This window comes from Amphiura filiformis, chromosome 16, assembly GCF_039555335.1.
Source record: "Amphiura filiformis chromosome 16, Afil_fr2py, whole genome shotgun sequence".
NCBI lineage: Eukaryota > Metazoa > Echinodermata > Ophiuroidea > Amphilepidida > Amphiuridae > Amphiura > Amphiura filiformis.
In genome coordinates, this window is record NC_092643.1 from 46679740 (window position 1) to 46696382 (window position 16643).

Here is a 16643-nt window from a genome sequence, read left to right on the forward strand (position 1 = left end):
GGCCTCGTACTTCTATGTAAAATACCGTTTAGATTTTTAAAAAAACGTGCATATTAATTATAATTAATGACGTCATATAAAATTGTGATGGGTATATAGTTCAGTGGACAAACGGGGAGACAAACGAAAATATCATGTATTTCATTAAGTAGTAGGGGGCCTATGGCAGTACCGGAGGGGGGTATATCCGGTAGACTTTTCAATGGCAAGTTAATAACTTAATAGGCCTACATAAATTGTTCAATTTGTCAAAATCCATTAAAACTTGTAAAGTGGGTCAAATATAGACAAAAACTTGTTTACGGGGTCAAAATTAGACAAAAACTTGTTTAGGGGGTCAAAATTAGACAAAAACTTGTTTAGGGGTCAAATTTTTGGGGAAAATGCGCTAAAAACTTGCTTAGGGGGTCATTTTGCTCACAGAGGAAAACTTATTTAGGGGGTGTTCGAAAAAAATTTGGTCACGCATGCGTACACTCTCATATTTGAGTGGCCCCCCCGGGGAACAGGTACCTGTCAACCAGCCCTCAAAAGTAGCAGCTTTTTGGTTAAAATATAATTTCAAAAAAGTGGTCATTTGGTACGTGTAAACCAGGAAAAATGGGGGACATTGAGTAAAATTTTATTTTTAGATCAAATTGGGACAGAAAAATGAACATGTTAAATGAGTCCTTTTTGGATAGTCTTTTTCTGTAACAATTTGGACTGATCCAGTGGAAATTCATACTCCCCCTCTGGAAGACATGACCTTGATCTCCCACACAGGGGGTATAGTTTTCAAATGGAATCACCCATTCAGGTAAACCCATCTGAAATTCACATTCCCTTCAGATTAAGGTCATATCTTCCATAGGGTATGTATGAGTTTTAACTGGAATAACCCATTCTCAGTGATCAGGCTTGTATCCACACAGAACTTTGGCTAAAAATATTCTCATTTGCCACAGATGCTTAGAAAATCAATATTTAATCACTTCAAGTTTTGAAAAAGGTTCAGTTAAGTTTAAAGTTGAGGAGCTAATTCAAAGCCTGAATCATCTTGTTATTTGAGCTGTGTCTCATATCAATGCAATTGAGGCAGATTTGTGGATCACATTTCACAACAAAATTTATCCTTTAAATAGCATCTTGGCTTATTGGCTGGTTCATTGACTCCTATTCAACATCAAGTTCTCTATGACATTGAGATGCCCAGATTGATTTGAGTTGAAAAATATGCTAATTCCAATTGATGAATGTGATGTGGCAGGAAAGACATAGATGCACACTTGGTATAAACCCTATTGTTTGGCATTTATACAGACAAATCGACAAATGTAAGGTATTCAATTCTACATGTTCTAGACTAGTTGTATTTTTTTTTCTTTCTTGATTTTCTCCTTGTAGACCTTTGGTTTTTATTCTTTGTGTATCCATTTGATTTCCCCCTAATATATTTTCCCTTTACTTTATTCTTTAACTCTCTTCGTGCGGGTGTCAACTGCAAATGACAAGTTTCAATTTTTTTTTAATTCGAAAATTTCAGAGTTTTACATTTTCTTGACCATATTTGGAATTAGCATGAAAAATGTAATAAAATGAGTACAAACAAGCCTAGTATTAATTGGTTCAGTGGTTCTTAAGATAGCTCTTGAAATTGTGAGAAAACATCTCAAAACTTGTACTTTTTATGTTGGAGCATAAAGCCAGCATGCAGAACTTTGGTTTCCTATTTACTTATTCATTCATTATATTTTCAAATATTTGGACAGTTGAACTTGTCTTTCTCAGACATAAAATTGGAAACAATAAAATACAAAGGAAATTGAAAACTATTGTTGGGTCGTAGCTCAAAAACGTTATTATACTAACATCAGACTTGTCTGATCATATCTCATATCATGTTCCTTAGAGACAACATTGCAAGAAGAAACTATAACAGTATTGTTAGTAGGTCTAGATATATTCTGCCACACTGTCTAACAGTAAAGCCGCTTTTCAATTATGAATCGGTACCGCTTGTATAATATTGCCGTGGGTTACGGCTATACATTGACAATGTGCACGTTTTAACCATGCACCTTGCAGACATTAATGAAGCTAATAGTTCTGTTCTAGGAACAGCTTTGATGTGGCAATGTTGGCAGCCAAGTGGCCGATTATATATTACGACATGTTAGCAGCACCAACCTTTGCAAACAGCTCCCACAAAACCCATAACATGCCAGCATACCTGCTTAAAAGACAACATCGAAAAAAGATTGGTCCCATTTCTGAAATCGGAATTTTTTAGCATTTTTGGATATGGTATCCATATTTACTTATCAAAGCAAAACATTTGAGTAAAGAAGGATATAATTTTACCAATATTCATAAATAAAAAAGTTGAATTTTCTAAATTTTCCAATCGATTGGGCCTGGGACCCGTGTTAATATGTTAATTTGGTCCAGTTCATGTGACACTTTTTGTGAAAAGGGTAAAATTATGACTAAAAATGAAGCAAAATACCATATGTTTCACAGGTCATGTGTTATTTGTATAATGCCATGTTGTTATATATTATTGTCCAATGATTTGTATTTGTGACCAGATGTAATAAAGTAAGAACTGTGTTGAAAATTGTTTTGCAAAAAAAAAAGAAGAAAAAAAAAGAAGAAAGGTTTGCAAAGGTTTGCAAGCATTCATTTAGACATTAAATGTCACATAAGAATAAAAATATCCCAATGTGACATACCTTTCTCTTGAAGGGAACATGGCAATTGAATTAAGAAACCATCATGTTTAACATATGCGATCAATATGATTGATGCTGGAATAGGAGCTTTTAAACGTTTAGCACTAATATTTTGCAACACTATCTTCACTTTGCTACATCAGGTCACATAAATGCAAAGCTTTGATGACATGTACTAATTTATTTTTTAACAGAAAGTAATAATGCCTATTTGAAACACTGGGATTCTTTTCATGCTTTAAACTTAATAAATGTAAGACTACAGTTTTTACCTGGGAAGTTTGACACTTGCCGATGCTCCTCACAGCGCCTTGCACCCTGTTTATCTGAATCAGGATGTTTTATATTCCAATTAAGCAGAAGACTGCATCACATTAGAATTGATCATTCATCAAGTCACATCGGGGTCAGGCAATGCAGCTTGTTCAAATCAGGTGCCAACATTTCATGATGTTATTGAATTAGCCAATCAGAAATTCACACCAGCATTTGAATTGATTATTGCATTTGTTACAAAAACAAAAAAAAACGTACAAACCCCCCAAATTCATGCATTTTTGAAATCAAACCGCAACCTGAATTAGATTCATGCACTACACCCACTGCAACGTGCCTCCTTTGTTTACTAGGTAAATTAGTGGAGGCCTATTCTGTATTCTGACAGACAATAAATAAAACAGTTGCCGCATTTATTTTCTGAACATATGTAACAGAAAACTCAAAATGAAGTGCAAAAGGCTTTATGCAGTAAATGACACTACATTGGCCAAAAGTGCTAAACTTCTCTAATAAACGTTGCAGTGTGACTATAAACTGATCATCCACATATTGTTTGTGCATTCACATTGCTGGTAGGTGTATACTTTTCATATTTTCCTCTAAAATTAAATTTACTGAAGGTAGGATATCCCATATAAGCTGCTAAGGTAAGATATGTGACAGTATGTTTCTAGTGTGTTTCTAGTCCTTTTGAAAGGTAAGTTTCAGTAATGATTCCAATAGACATGCATAGCAGGTGAATTAACGCATTAGTGATGTGTTTGTTTCTGTCAAATGCTGTTCATGTATTTACTTTGTGTCATGTGTGTAACACACATTGGAGCATTGCGCTTAGAGTTACACTTTAGTGTGTTTGTTTGTTTGTTTGTTTGTTTGTTTGTTTGTTTAACCAGTCTGTCCGGGGTGGACACATACTTGGGTCCTGATGGAACCAGGCTCAAGCAATGCTCAAGCCAAGCTTAAAAGCTTATGCATGCTGGCCTGTATGGAGAAAAATGTAGAAAGAAACAGAATGAAGAAAAAGAGCAAGGAAAAGAAAGGCCACTCTCAACAAATCAGTGGTACAATTTTGCTTGGGAAATAAAAAATTGGAAATTCTTATTCCATTGCATGTCCTCAACTGACCAAATAGTGCAAGCATAAGAATGGAAGGTGATCAAAATATGGCAAAATCTTTGACCAGGTCATGTATGCCTTGCATTGTTGACAGAAGTTGTATGCAAGAGATATTCTACACAGTTGTGAGGTTGCGATTCCTTACGCTTTTGCTCTTAAAAGTATATCTAACTATTCAAAATCATGTCACAGGAGCTAGGAGAGTGATTTTGAGTAGTTAGATGGACATGAGTACCAGGGTGTAAGGAATCACAACTGTGGCATGTTAAGGGCCATAATATACTATTTGAATAGAAGGCCTACTCATTCAACAAGTATTTGTTATTATTCAATCTATCGCAATTCATTTGATCTATCTTCTTGTTGTATTTGATGTCGAGCATCTTTTGGAAATACATTATATTAATTTTACGTCATCAAACATTTAACGTTATTAAACCAAAACCATCAACATTTCTGTGTTTGCTTGGTAAGTCATTGTTTGTGTTGCTTATAGCATAGATATACTGTAGACTGTGTGTAAATGCTAGCTAGTCATTTTGTATTTGACCAGAGTATCGCTATATCTTTGTTACCCTATAATCTGCAGATTATGTGCCTGGACCACGATTTTGACGGGGGTCACGATTTAGTTGGTCTTTTTATACAACAGCAAGGGAGCTGATCTCCAACGGCAACCGACAGGTAGAAACTCTCGGTAACACATCTCTTTTTCTCGTTGTCTGACTCCCATACAGGTTACGTGTTTTGACCATGACGAGGGTAGCCCTAACGACTTGATTGGTGAATTCTACACATCGGCTAGACAGCTTATTAATACCGATAAACGTCAGGTAGTCAATCATTAATTATTGCTGAAAACAACAAAAAATATCTTTCACAAAGCTACACTGATCACAAGATTACATATTTTTCTTCCAATTTTTTAAAATTCTTTCACAGCTTTGATGAAAACTTTTTTTCTGCACTAAATTCTTGTCTGCTTACTTAGTATTATTTAGTATTCTAAAGTAGGCCTTTATCTTACTTTTAATAAACCAAAATCTAGTTTTGCAAAAATAGAAAATGGTTGCCATAAAATAACGGTCAAAAATTGCATGATAATTATCCAAACTTAATCCTGCATTACATCACTAATTTAATCATTTACATTTTTTCTTAATTTAAAAACATTTTCAGTTTGATTTTAACAATGCATGCAAGTGCATTCAGCATGAGCTGCACTTGTTGGACTAGAAACACCACATCTGTTTCACATTTTTTTTCAAGCATGTTTATATCTGGCATGCATTTCACTTCACATTTTTTTGTTTTTGCAATTTCTCTTCAAATACTAAGCCAAGGTCTATTTCTTGCAGACTTGCATGCTTCACTAATAGCAATAATATATACACAATTTTATGCATGATATCATGTCATCACAGCATACATTCATCATCATATTTTTGCAATACACAATACTGTCATTACTCATAATGGTGAAAAAAATTCTCTACATCCAAATTTGGAGCACCCAAGTAGATTCAAGTTTGTATTTGGACTATTCCAATTGAAATCCATACACCCCCTGTGGAAGACATGATCTTAATGTCCCACACAGGGAGTGTGAATTTCAAACGGTGTTACCTGAATGGGTGAGTCCATTTGAAATCTACACCCCCTGTGTGGTAGATTATGCTCATGTCTTTCATAGGGGTGATGGATTTCAACTGGAATAGCCTTTACATAATGCAATCCATTATAATGAGGCAGATGGAAGAAGTAGTGCAAGAAGTACAAAACTGGAAAATTTAGTTCTTAGAAAATTCAAGATTAAATTGTTAAGGTGTCCTGTTTCTAACTAACTTAGACATAAAAGTAGAACTATTATGGAGATTGATCAATTTACTTTTCAAACAAAATGAGTAATGGTTTTGCAGAACCTTGACTTGCTATGTTTGAAACGTTGTATACATTTTCCAGTCTTCATAACAGGGTGGATCAGGGAGGCTGGCTTGGGCCCTCCTTTTGATGGCTCTTCAAACTTTTTCCAACAAAATTTTACATAATAATAATGTAAAAATGGTCTACCAAATGGCTTCATTTGGGATTTACTTTGACATTTTTCCAACTGAGGGGGCACATCCCCCAGCAGACTCACCTACATTGTGCTGACACGAGGCAGTGACAGCTTTGCGGCCATATTTATACATTTGCTGATCTATAGTCTGAACTAATTTTTGACATGTCAGTACTTCTCCCACTGAATGCTTTCAATTTACATGTTTCAACATAATATAATTCACAAATGTCAGAAATGTCAGCACTATTTGTTTATAATTGAAAAAGATATGTGTTATTCTATTTTGCTTAGACAAACATATCTCCATATTCAATCAATTCAGCCTCATTTAAATTTTCAAGGATATGTTTGGCATTAAAGCATTTTTATCTGAATATTTTTCACCGGTAATGATAGCAAAAAAATGCACTCACTTTCATATAATCATCATCATATTTATCTGTAAATCATGTATTATTATTTTGTAATGAGTTATTCTGCATGTAATTTACTATTAATAAAAAGTTTAACCTTTAGCACATCACATAACAATGGCTGACAATTAACAATTAATATGTGATGAGATTAACATGTTCTGTAAATGGAAAAATTGTTTTGTGCGTAGTCAAACTCTCTCACATCCCGTTTGTACACTACAAATTATTATCAGGTAAACAAATGATTCTATTGGTGTTCTTTGAACCACACCATGTAGTTTTAAAACTTACATATTATTTTGTACATTTGTGATGTTATTACATCAAAAGCTGAGTGAGATTAGATTGAACAGAACTGCTTTCTCCAGTTACAGATTTTCAAATTGCCACCACGTTAATATTTGTAAATAATATCCTTTGTTCCTTGTTTAATAATACTTTTTTAAATGTGTAGTCCAAAATTGGGCTGTTCAATTTGTAATCCACACTACCCCTGTGGAAGATTTTGGAAATATCTTCCACAGGGGGAGTATGAATCTCAAATGGAATGAACACATTAGGCAATGCCATTTGAATTTCATATATCCTCTGAGAAAGATTCAATTTGAATCTTCCACAGAGGGTGGGTGAGTTTCAAATAGAGCTGATTAATATGTTAATTTCATTTGAAATTTATACTCTTCCTGAAGATATTTCCAAAATCTTCCACAGGGGGAGTGCGGACTTTAAATGGATCAGCCCATTATGAGCAACAGAGTCAAGTAATTCTAAGATTATTTGCAGCCAAGGGTTCTTTGTAGCATGTAAGTCACTGGGTCCATGATGTCTAGAGTTAAAGATGCCATACATGCGGGCTCCCACATCAGGGCAAAAATGGTACAACCAATGGTGAACCTAAGTCATGTAACGACCAAAGTGGCAATACAGTATTTTTATAGGTTTTGCAGCCGGCCTAATCAGAACCAGATCACATCTTGGTGTCACCCTGTATTAATGCTGGTCCATATTGATGTAGATCAATCCAAATCTTTAGACATTGTCTGTACACCCCCATTCTCATGCACTCATTGTAAATGAATGCTACTGCAGTTACATACATTGAAAGCTTAGAATTACCTCAGCATCATTTTTTCTGGTTGCCCTACATTACTGGCATTCACAAGCATCTTTAACCCAGTTTTGTGTTCATAAATGAGTCACTGAGCCATGTGACATTGTTTTGAATACAGCAACTCAAAATAATATATGGTAATTTAAGATACGTCAACAACTGCATGAATCTGAAATACCATCCAGTGCTGGCATCTTCTACCTACTTTCAGCGGTATTGTTTTCTGACTTCATGTCAAAAAGCAATAGCATAAATTCCTGCCCAGCATGGCAAATTTACTCACCAATAATGCACTCATTAATGATGCCTCAACATTACGCACAAACTATGCTGTTGTTTCAATTTTGCATGCATATCACTCTATCGTTTGATTGCAATGTCGGTTTGTATTATATTTGCAATCCCTAATAATAATACACCTATGGGAACATAGAAATAATGTACATTTAAATGCTTACTAATATTGTTGCCAAATAAGCTATTCCAGTTGAAATCCATACACCCCTTATGGAAGACATATCCTTAATCTCCCACACAGGGGGTGTAGATTTCAAATGGATTCACCCATTCAGGTAACCCACTTGAAATTCACACTCCCTGTGTGGAAGAGTAAGGATATGTCTTCCATAGGGGGTGTATGGATTGCAAGTGGAATTGCACATTGGAAGATGTTCGAAGGCACAAAAAAGTGCTATTTTTTAATTAGAAATATGTTATTATTTTGTATGTAATATTTTGTATTGTAACGAAACAGTGTTGATAAACTTAACATTTGATGTTACAACATAATAACTGTCATGCAATAAGTAACTGGTAGCTATGATGTACACTAATATGTAATAAGGCATAATATGTGACACAATTTGGTCCATGGAGGCCAAAGGAGGCATTTTTTACAATTGAGTTCTTATAATTATTGCCTTTAGGCTATCATGTAGGCCTACTGAAACACCAAAGGTCTAGCATACATGGTTCTGAAGTTCTGAAGTTTTGTGATGTCTAATTTCTTATGTATTTTATTGATTTTTTACTTGCTTTTATCTCAATTTAAATTTGCCTCCTTTGGCCTCCATGGACCAGATCGTGTCACATATGAATAACCAAATGATATGCATGCAATGCACATAAGCTGTATTGATAACCATCAAATTTGACTGTAATTAAAATTGGGAGTAAATGGGATTAACTGAAAATGAGGAAATGAGTGAAAATTAGGAAGTGAGAGAGAGATGGGGGAATAGAGGATAGAGTGTGATGTGATAGAGCAAACCAAGTTTGATATCAACATTTAATTTGTACTTTTTTATAACTAATTTACACATTCCGGGCGTACTCAATCAATATATTTTGGTAGATAATTGCAACCCAGATTTCAAAAATACGGGCTCCATAATGGATTTTGAAGTCATGAAATGGAGTCCCCACAACTAAAATTCAGGTCTTGTTTGACCTTTTCTGGCAAAATTTTCTCAGAAATAAGTGCTTGGAGCTTATATCTGGGGTCCATTGCTGACTTATGCAGTGTATGCATAAATAGCATTGTTAATAGTTTCCCTGAAGGTTCACTTCAAATATTGATAACAAGTCACTGACATAGAAATTCTTTTTGTATCAAATTCTGAGCTTTTGTACCAACATTTTCGACTTGTATCAAAATATAGGCTTTTGGGTTCCAAACCTGGGCTTTAGTTTATTAAATTTGAGGCTTTGTTTAGCAATTTCTTGGGATTTTGTACCAAATTCTGAGGTTATTTTTAGCACAATTCTGGAGTTTTTATGCTAAATTATGGGACTTTTTGTACTAAATTATGAGCTTTTTTTTGTTCAATAAAAGTGGCAATTGAGGCATTGCTGACTTATGCGCTGTATCCATAAATAGCACTGTTAAAGTGCTATTAAAATATTAAAATAGTTGCTTGCCAGAAGGTTCACTTCAAAATGACAATATTAATAACAAGTCACTGACGCAGAAATTATTTCCATAAGTTTTTTTTTCTAAAGCCATGTCCCCATATTTAAAGCCAATGACCTAACAAATATGGTTTTGCCCTACTGTGCACTCTCCATAAATGTTTTTTATTTCAACCGAAATCCATATCAGATTGTGAATGTTTTGTTATATTCCTCCGAGCATTACCAATTTGAAAACATAAACAGTAAAATATGAGAATGGCTCTTCAGACCTAATGTTGGTTTAAAGGAGGCAAGCCCGATCATGCAAATTTCAAGGGATGGGGTATTATTGACAATATTTAAAATTAGGTTTTGAATTCCTTGGCTTCGGGTGCAACAAATAAAATTAATAATAAAGGGTGAGTGAAAGGGGAAACATTGCCATATCGTCAGGATTAATTGTTCCGACTGCTATAGCTGCCATGTGTCAAATTATCTTTTCTTATTTACTTATTGATTGTGTTTACATTTGCATCGTTTGTTCTATTGTTTTAACATTATATATACGGTACAATTTTTGTTTTTTGTGCAATAGTTTTCCTCTTTATGCATTCAGTTTTGGTTTACATGGTAGCTGCCTCATGACAAGTTACCATGAATTTGACATGAAGCAGCTATGGCAGTTAGAACAATTTAATCCTAAGGTACATGTAGCAAATTTCAATGCATGGATAAAAATTCAATTTACTTTCGCTGATATGTTTAGAGATTAGCTGTTAGCAAATAAAATATTTATGAAATTGCCAAATAGTTCATGCTTAAAAGAAGAACAAATTACTGGCTTAAGGATACAATACACAATCTACCGACAAGTTACTCATTTTGGAATGCGATCATGAATTTTGAAGAAAAAAAGTTTCCACAGGCTTCGATGGGACTCAGCAACTCCTGACATCAACATATGAGTGTACAGCAAATTTTGCACAAATCAGCAACAGCATGAACCAAGCTGCAGACTGCACAGAGAGGTGCTGCAACTACCCAGCAAAGCATGATAGAAGTACATGGCTGTAACATAACTTCTGCTAACTTATTGTCATAAGAAAAGTGCAATGTTTTACTTATATATTATTAATAGAGCTAATGTGCAAACTAGGCATGTAAAAATGAAAGCAATAAGCACAGGTGTCATTTTCATTTTGATCTTCTTCTTTTTCACCTTTTCTCCTTTCTTTCAATTTAACCCAATAGAAAAGTAGATAAAAGCTGTATAATTTTATTTTCAATGCAATTCCTATCTTTTTAATTATCTTAGTTCATTAAAGGCATGCTTTTACAATATAGAACTTAGGTCCTGAATGATATGACTTCTTGCAAATGTGACATATGTAGGTTATTGAAGGTAAGCATGTTGAAAATATCAAAATATCATGCACAAGCCTAGAAAGAAGTCACTACATCCGAAATCACTACTTCATAATTATTGGCTAATATGCTCCAAAGATTGAAAAAGACAGTTGTGAAAGGATATTATAACACTTACAGATACTAAGAGATAGCTTCCAAATCCAATCGCCTGTCGACCACAGGTGCCCTGACAGAACCAGTGGTTTGACCACATTCTATGGTTCCAAACAATAAAAGCCAGATCCAATCACAGGTTCTGCAGAGTGCCCCACGGTCAACAGATGGTTGGGTTTTGAAGTCATCCCTACTAAGTAGTATTCATTGTGACTTGAAATGGTCATCTCCCTGCAAGTAAGTCAAGAAAACGTTTAAAACTTTATCCCATAGACATAAACCATAGGCATATTATATCACAGATATTCCATCCTGGGACTCCATCATGGGTTTTATCAATAAAGTTGATTCTACAAACCATCTAACCTTTCATTCTTTTCTCATATTTCATAACTCTAAACATTTTGTTGTTTTTCTTTCCTGTCATGCTTGTCCAAAATTTCTTTCCCTGTATGTGCCTTTTGTTGTTGTATTTCATATAACACCACCAGTGTATATATTCTTCAAACTACATTTCATGTTTGTTCACTCGATGTTAAATGTCACATGATTGTCACATGGTTGTCACATGATTGTTATGAATGATCACATGCAGTGTAATTATGTTGGAATTGTTCATATTGTGTTTGTGTTGTACTAATGTCATGATAACAGATTGCTGTACAGTGCTGCATTGTATAAACTGACTGGCATATGAATTAACATTTTTGATTTCATTATTAGTGTAGCTAACTAGAAATGATAAAGGTGAAATGAAATGTTACCTTACCCCTGCCCCCGCACTAATACATCTAACAAAGTTTTGAGAATAGACTAAAATATGACACCATGAATCTGTTTTCACTGAATGGTTAGGGCACCTGCATGGCTAGTTCATGGAAGGGTCTGATTCCTGGAAACATTGGGGATTAGAGCACCTGGCAAGTAATAAATGGTCCTGGGTTCAATTCCCAGCTAAAGAAGTGAATCCTTATTTCCTTTGGCTATCACATGGGAAACCTAAATTTGAGTGCATCCTAGTAACTGTACATGGAGTAGGTTTTATAAGCTTAGGCTCTTCAGTGTTGCTAAAACTTTTCAGTACCAAGGCGCGGCACACGATGAATTGGCTCTCCAGGCCGTGGTGAATGAATCTCAAGTAGCCCAATTTTAAGATTCCAAAAAAATCACCTCAAAAATCACCTAATTGGGCAGAAAAGCACTTGACTTGAAAACTTCTGTGCTAAATGGAAAGTTACTGACCGATCAATAAATGGTCACAAAACCCATTGTTATTGCAATTTAGGGCTTCAGAGACTTAAAACCTTTAGAATTCAGCTCAATTGAAAGGAAAATAAGTTAAATTACTGCTGCAACTTGACTCTTGCAAAGTAGCCAAATTTTAGGCAACTAGTAGTGGCATTGTTTTTTGAGTAGCGGCAAGTGATCGCCAAGTAGACCAATTGTGCGCCTAAGTCGCGGCGTTGGCATCACTGGGTAGAATTAGTTGCATCGTACAATATCCCTTGACATTTGGATAAACATTAGAGGGTAACATTTCATTGCTTTCATTAGTAGTCAGTCATGATAGCTTTGCATCAGTAGAGTTCATTTTCAATCACTTAACGGCCACTTTAACTAACTAAAATAAAGATTGAATTAACATACTAACCGATTTATGTTCATCCTTGCAACCACTTTATGGCAATTTGATGAAACAGTTTTGTGAGAAAACTAAATGGATTTTGAAATATTTTTCCAAATTTGTGATCTGTTTTCCAAAACCAAAGTATATATAATTATATTGATTATAGTAATAATATGGATTTTTTTTATTTATTTTCATTTTAGAATAAATATTCAACTTTTTTTAGTTTTAGTTAATTTTCAAACCAAAGTCTGAGAAATTTTGATTTGTGAACATATTATGTTTCCAAAATGTAAGAGTAAACTTTGAGCTTGATTCAGCAAATAACTTTTTTCTGCTCTTTCTACATAGCTTAAACATTATTAATGCTCAATAGAATTCACCAATTATGTCTCTTGTTATATCTAAATTGACCAATCATATCTCCTGTTATATCTGTATGCAGCAACCTCCGTAACAGCAAAATGACTGGGTTTGACTCTTGCTTTCTTCGCCAGTCATAATTTTCATCTTGATATCAATGTCTTATCTATCTTTTATCTCAAGACTTTATAAAGGGATCACTGATGAATCATTTGGGAATTTCTTCTTTCTCACCCTTATCTTCTTCAGCTGCTCTTTTGGTAAGATTTAAATATAATTCACTTCAGGGCTGACATTTGTTCACATCAGGGCTGACATAGTGCACTTATCTCTCGAGGCAGACACACTGTATGGGAAGTTGTGAACTCAAAAGTGATATGTTTTATTCTATGAATATGTCAATTTTGTTAATTGTGTTTGTGAATCAATTTTTAATGTTGAAAAGTTTCTCAATTATTTTGTATTGTTCAACCACCGACCTGTCTTCAGTCTATGATACTTCTCTATATCGTGTTACTATTCTTTTGCTTTAATTACTTTTTAAATATGTAGTCAAATTTAGTCTAATCTTACTTAGTATGTATAGAGTATAGGTATGACTATGAACACTATCAGGTGCAATGGAATGAAGTTTGAAAGCTTTGCTGTATTTTTGTGTTAATACTGCGAGAAAATGTTAAAATTTGTGAATCTCACCACGGGGCTGTCGACTGCAGACGACATGTTCCAAATTTTGTTTAAAAATTTCAAAAATTTCAGAAATATAAATATTCATGGCCATATTTGGAATCAGCATGCAAAATGCATTAAAATGAGTACAAACAAGCTTAGTATTGGTTCAGCTCTTGATATTTTGGCAAAATATCTCCAAACTTGGACTTTTTATGTTAAAGTCTATATTGCTAGCACGAAGAGCATTTAAGTCAATAATACACTGTTAAAATGTTGGGAAATTTTTATTTGATTCAATTGTAAACTTCTTAACTATTATATTGAGCAACAAAACAAATAAAAGAGAAGACAAACTATTTCATCTAACATTTGAGTTGGTCATAGATGAACCAATGTCACGTAAAAATGAACCAGATTTTTAATAGTGTATATAATGTGTACATAATGTGGACCTTTGCATTTTTTGTTATGTTGAGAGTCTCAATGTATAGCAGCAGTAAAAGGCAATTTTCATCAAACATTACTGCTCAGAAGAATTGGTTCTTAAACATGCAACACTGGTACTATTAACTAGAAAGAAAAGCAATTATTATATTATATCATTGTAATATTATATGATTAGTAATTGATAACTACAGAAGTTGGTTTCACAATTTGTACTCTGTGGATGTCTGCATAATTTTAAGGAAATATTTTGTGTTTTATGAATATGGTATAGCTTATAAAAAGAAACAGGTGATTGTTTCAGATTGAATTGACATCAATTCATATTTCAGAGTTCTAGTGAATCAGAATTTAACTCTATAAACTGGCATTGATGTAACTTAATTTTTCAACTTGAAAATGTGCAAAGTATGCATTATTTAGCTCTCCATTATTACAAGAGTATGGGAAATCATTAGATCTAAAATGTTATTCAATATAAATGGATATTATCTAAATTGTGATAAGTTGCAATCCATACACCCCCTGTGGAAGACATGACCTTAATCTCCCACACAGGGAGTGTGAATTTCAAATGGGGTTACCTGAATGGATAACCCAGTTTGAAATCTACAATCTGTGTGCAAGATTAAGGTCATGTCTTCCATAGGGGGTGTATGGATTGCAACTGGAATAGTATTTCTGATGAAATCGGACAAAACTTGGCGGGTACAATAACTCATACTCTGCAACTTGGGGTGAGATTTTGTACTATGGTTGTTTAATTGAGGTTATTGAATTATGCCATTGGGATGAGGCTGTTGTGGTTCATAGTGTATGTGACTGAAAAAATGCAAGTGTTCAGTTAGTTTCACATACAAAGTTTGTTGTAAGATAAGAGAATATGTTTGTGTAGAAATTGACAGTCAGAAAGGTAAGCTTAACAATAGTAAAAAATAGTGTATTATAGTGGTCAATTATCTTTTCTAATGAGTTCATACACAATACCAGTAATGTTTTTTTATTGTGATTTTGTGCCACCTCCCCCTCTCTATCTCTATTAGGTGGAATGGGAATGCATAAACCCAAAGAAAAAAGCCAAGAAGAAGAACTATAAGAATTCCGGCAAGATCTTCCTAACATCGTGTGAGGTAAGAAGAAAAATCATTTCTTTAATTTTGTTGAAAAGTTTTCAATCCTCTCACATCCAGGTATAGTGTTTTAGTTACAGCAATTTTGTAACATTTCCATAAGAATTTTTGATATTTTATTCCACTAAATGCTTGTTTTTACTGTCAGATATGTCCCATTTTAATTTTGAGCTGAACAAATCGTCGGCTGTATTCTATAGTGGCGTATAGTGATTTTTGGTCATTTTTTTGAAAATTGACACATATGTTTTTAATGATGTTCTCTTTCATTTTTTCTAAGTCTCATCAGTCATAATTAGCTAATTAATCAGTAATTAATTAATTAAATGTATGCGTATAGTTACAAAGTGACATTTTTGTATTCCATAGTGGCATATCGACCATACGCCACTTTTTATACACATTTTATAATTATGAAATATCGGCAAAAATGAAAAACATCGTATGTCATAGTGGCGTACGTATCGGACCTATCGCCACTATGGAATACTTAACGATGAAAAGTAACGCCATAGGGATTACACGGCGACCGAGGTGGCGTCACGGTTAACGTTAGGTTAGGGTATTGCGTTTTGTTTGTTTTCCATAGTGACGTATAGTTTTATTTTCAGTTTGCCAGCAATAGTATGTATTTATTTCTTTTGAAAATATATAACAATAAAATCTATTTAGTTTACTACAGAAATTTCACATCATTTACAAAATATAATGAATGTCTGATTTACACAACTCGATTTTAAAATGGCATTTCTTCAAACCCGATTTTCTCGAAAAGTTGTTTATTCGCGGCGCCCCACTCTACGCCACTATGGAATACAGACGACGAAATGAGGTAAAACAAAGAAAATCTCTATTAATTCTCGGGCTATTATCACCAGTGCGTGTATCAGTCCTTTGATCATTTCCTTACTGAGAGGTATCGGCTCTCTGTGTTATGAACATGACATAGATTCGCACATGGAAGTAACAATAAGACGTATAATATAAAGATGCATAATATACACATTGTTTATACATTAATCATTCACATGAGTAATGAGATATTTCAGCCATCAAGTTAGAGTGTAATATTTTTGAATTTGAATATTCAGTGATTCTATCAAAAATCTCAGATTTTGTAACAAATACAGCACAATGTACTGAAGATAGCAACTATTGTTACTATACCTCATAAATATTTATTAGGCAATCCAGACATCTTATTGGTTAATAACGCTAGCGTCAGCGTCGAAAGTACGGTATTTTGACTACTTCCCGTGCCTGTGCAATTACGGCGCACGCTGAGAAGTAGTAAA

At 34.1% G+C, this 16643-nt stretch overlaps 1 protein-coding gene across 1 annotated transcript in view; it reads left to right on the forward strand.

Moving 5' to 3' along the window:
• LOC140136092 (copine-3-like) overlaps positions 1-16643 on the forward strand; it is a 233760-nt gene that overhangs the window by 191416 nt on the left and 25701 nt on the right. Inside the window, 2 exon segments of the mRNA XM_072157798.1 lie at positions 4847-4942; positions 15262-15348. Coding sequence (XP_072013899.1) covers positions 4847-4942; positions 15262-15348 — 183 coding nt within the window.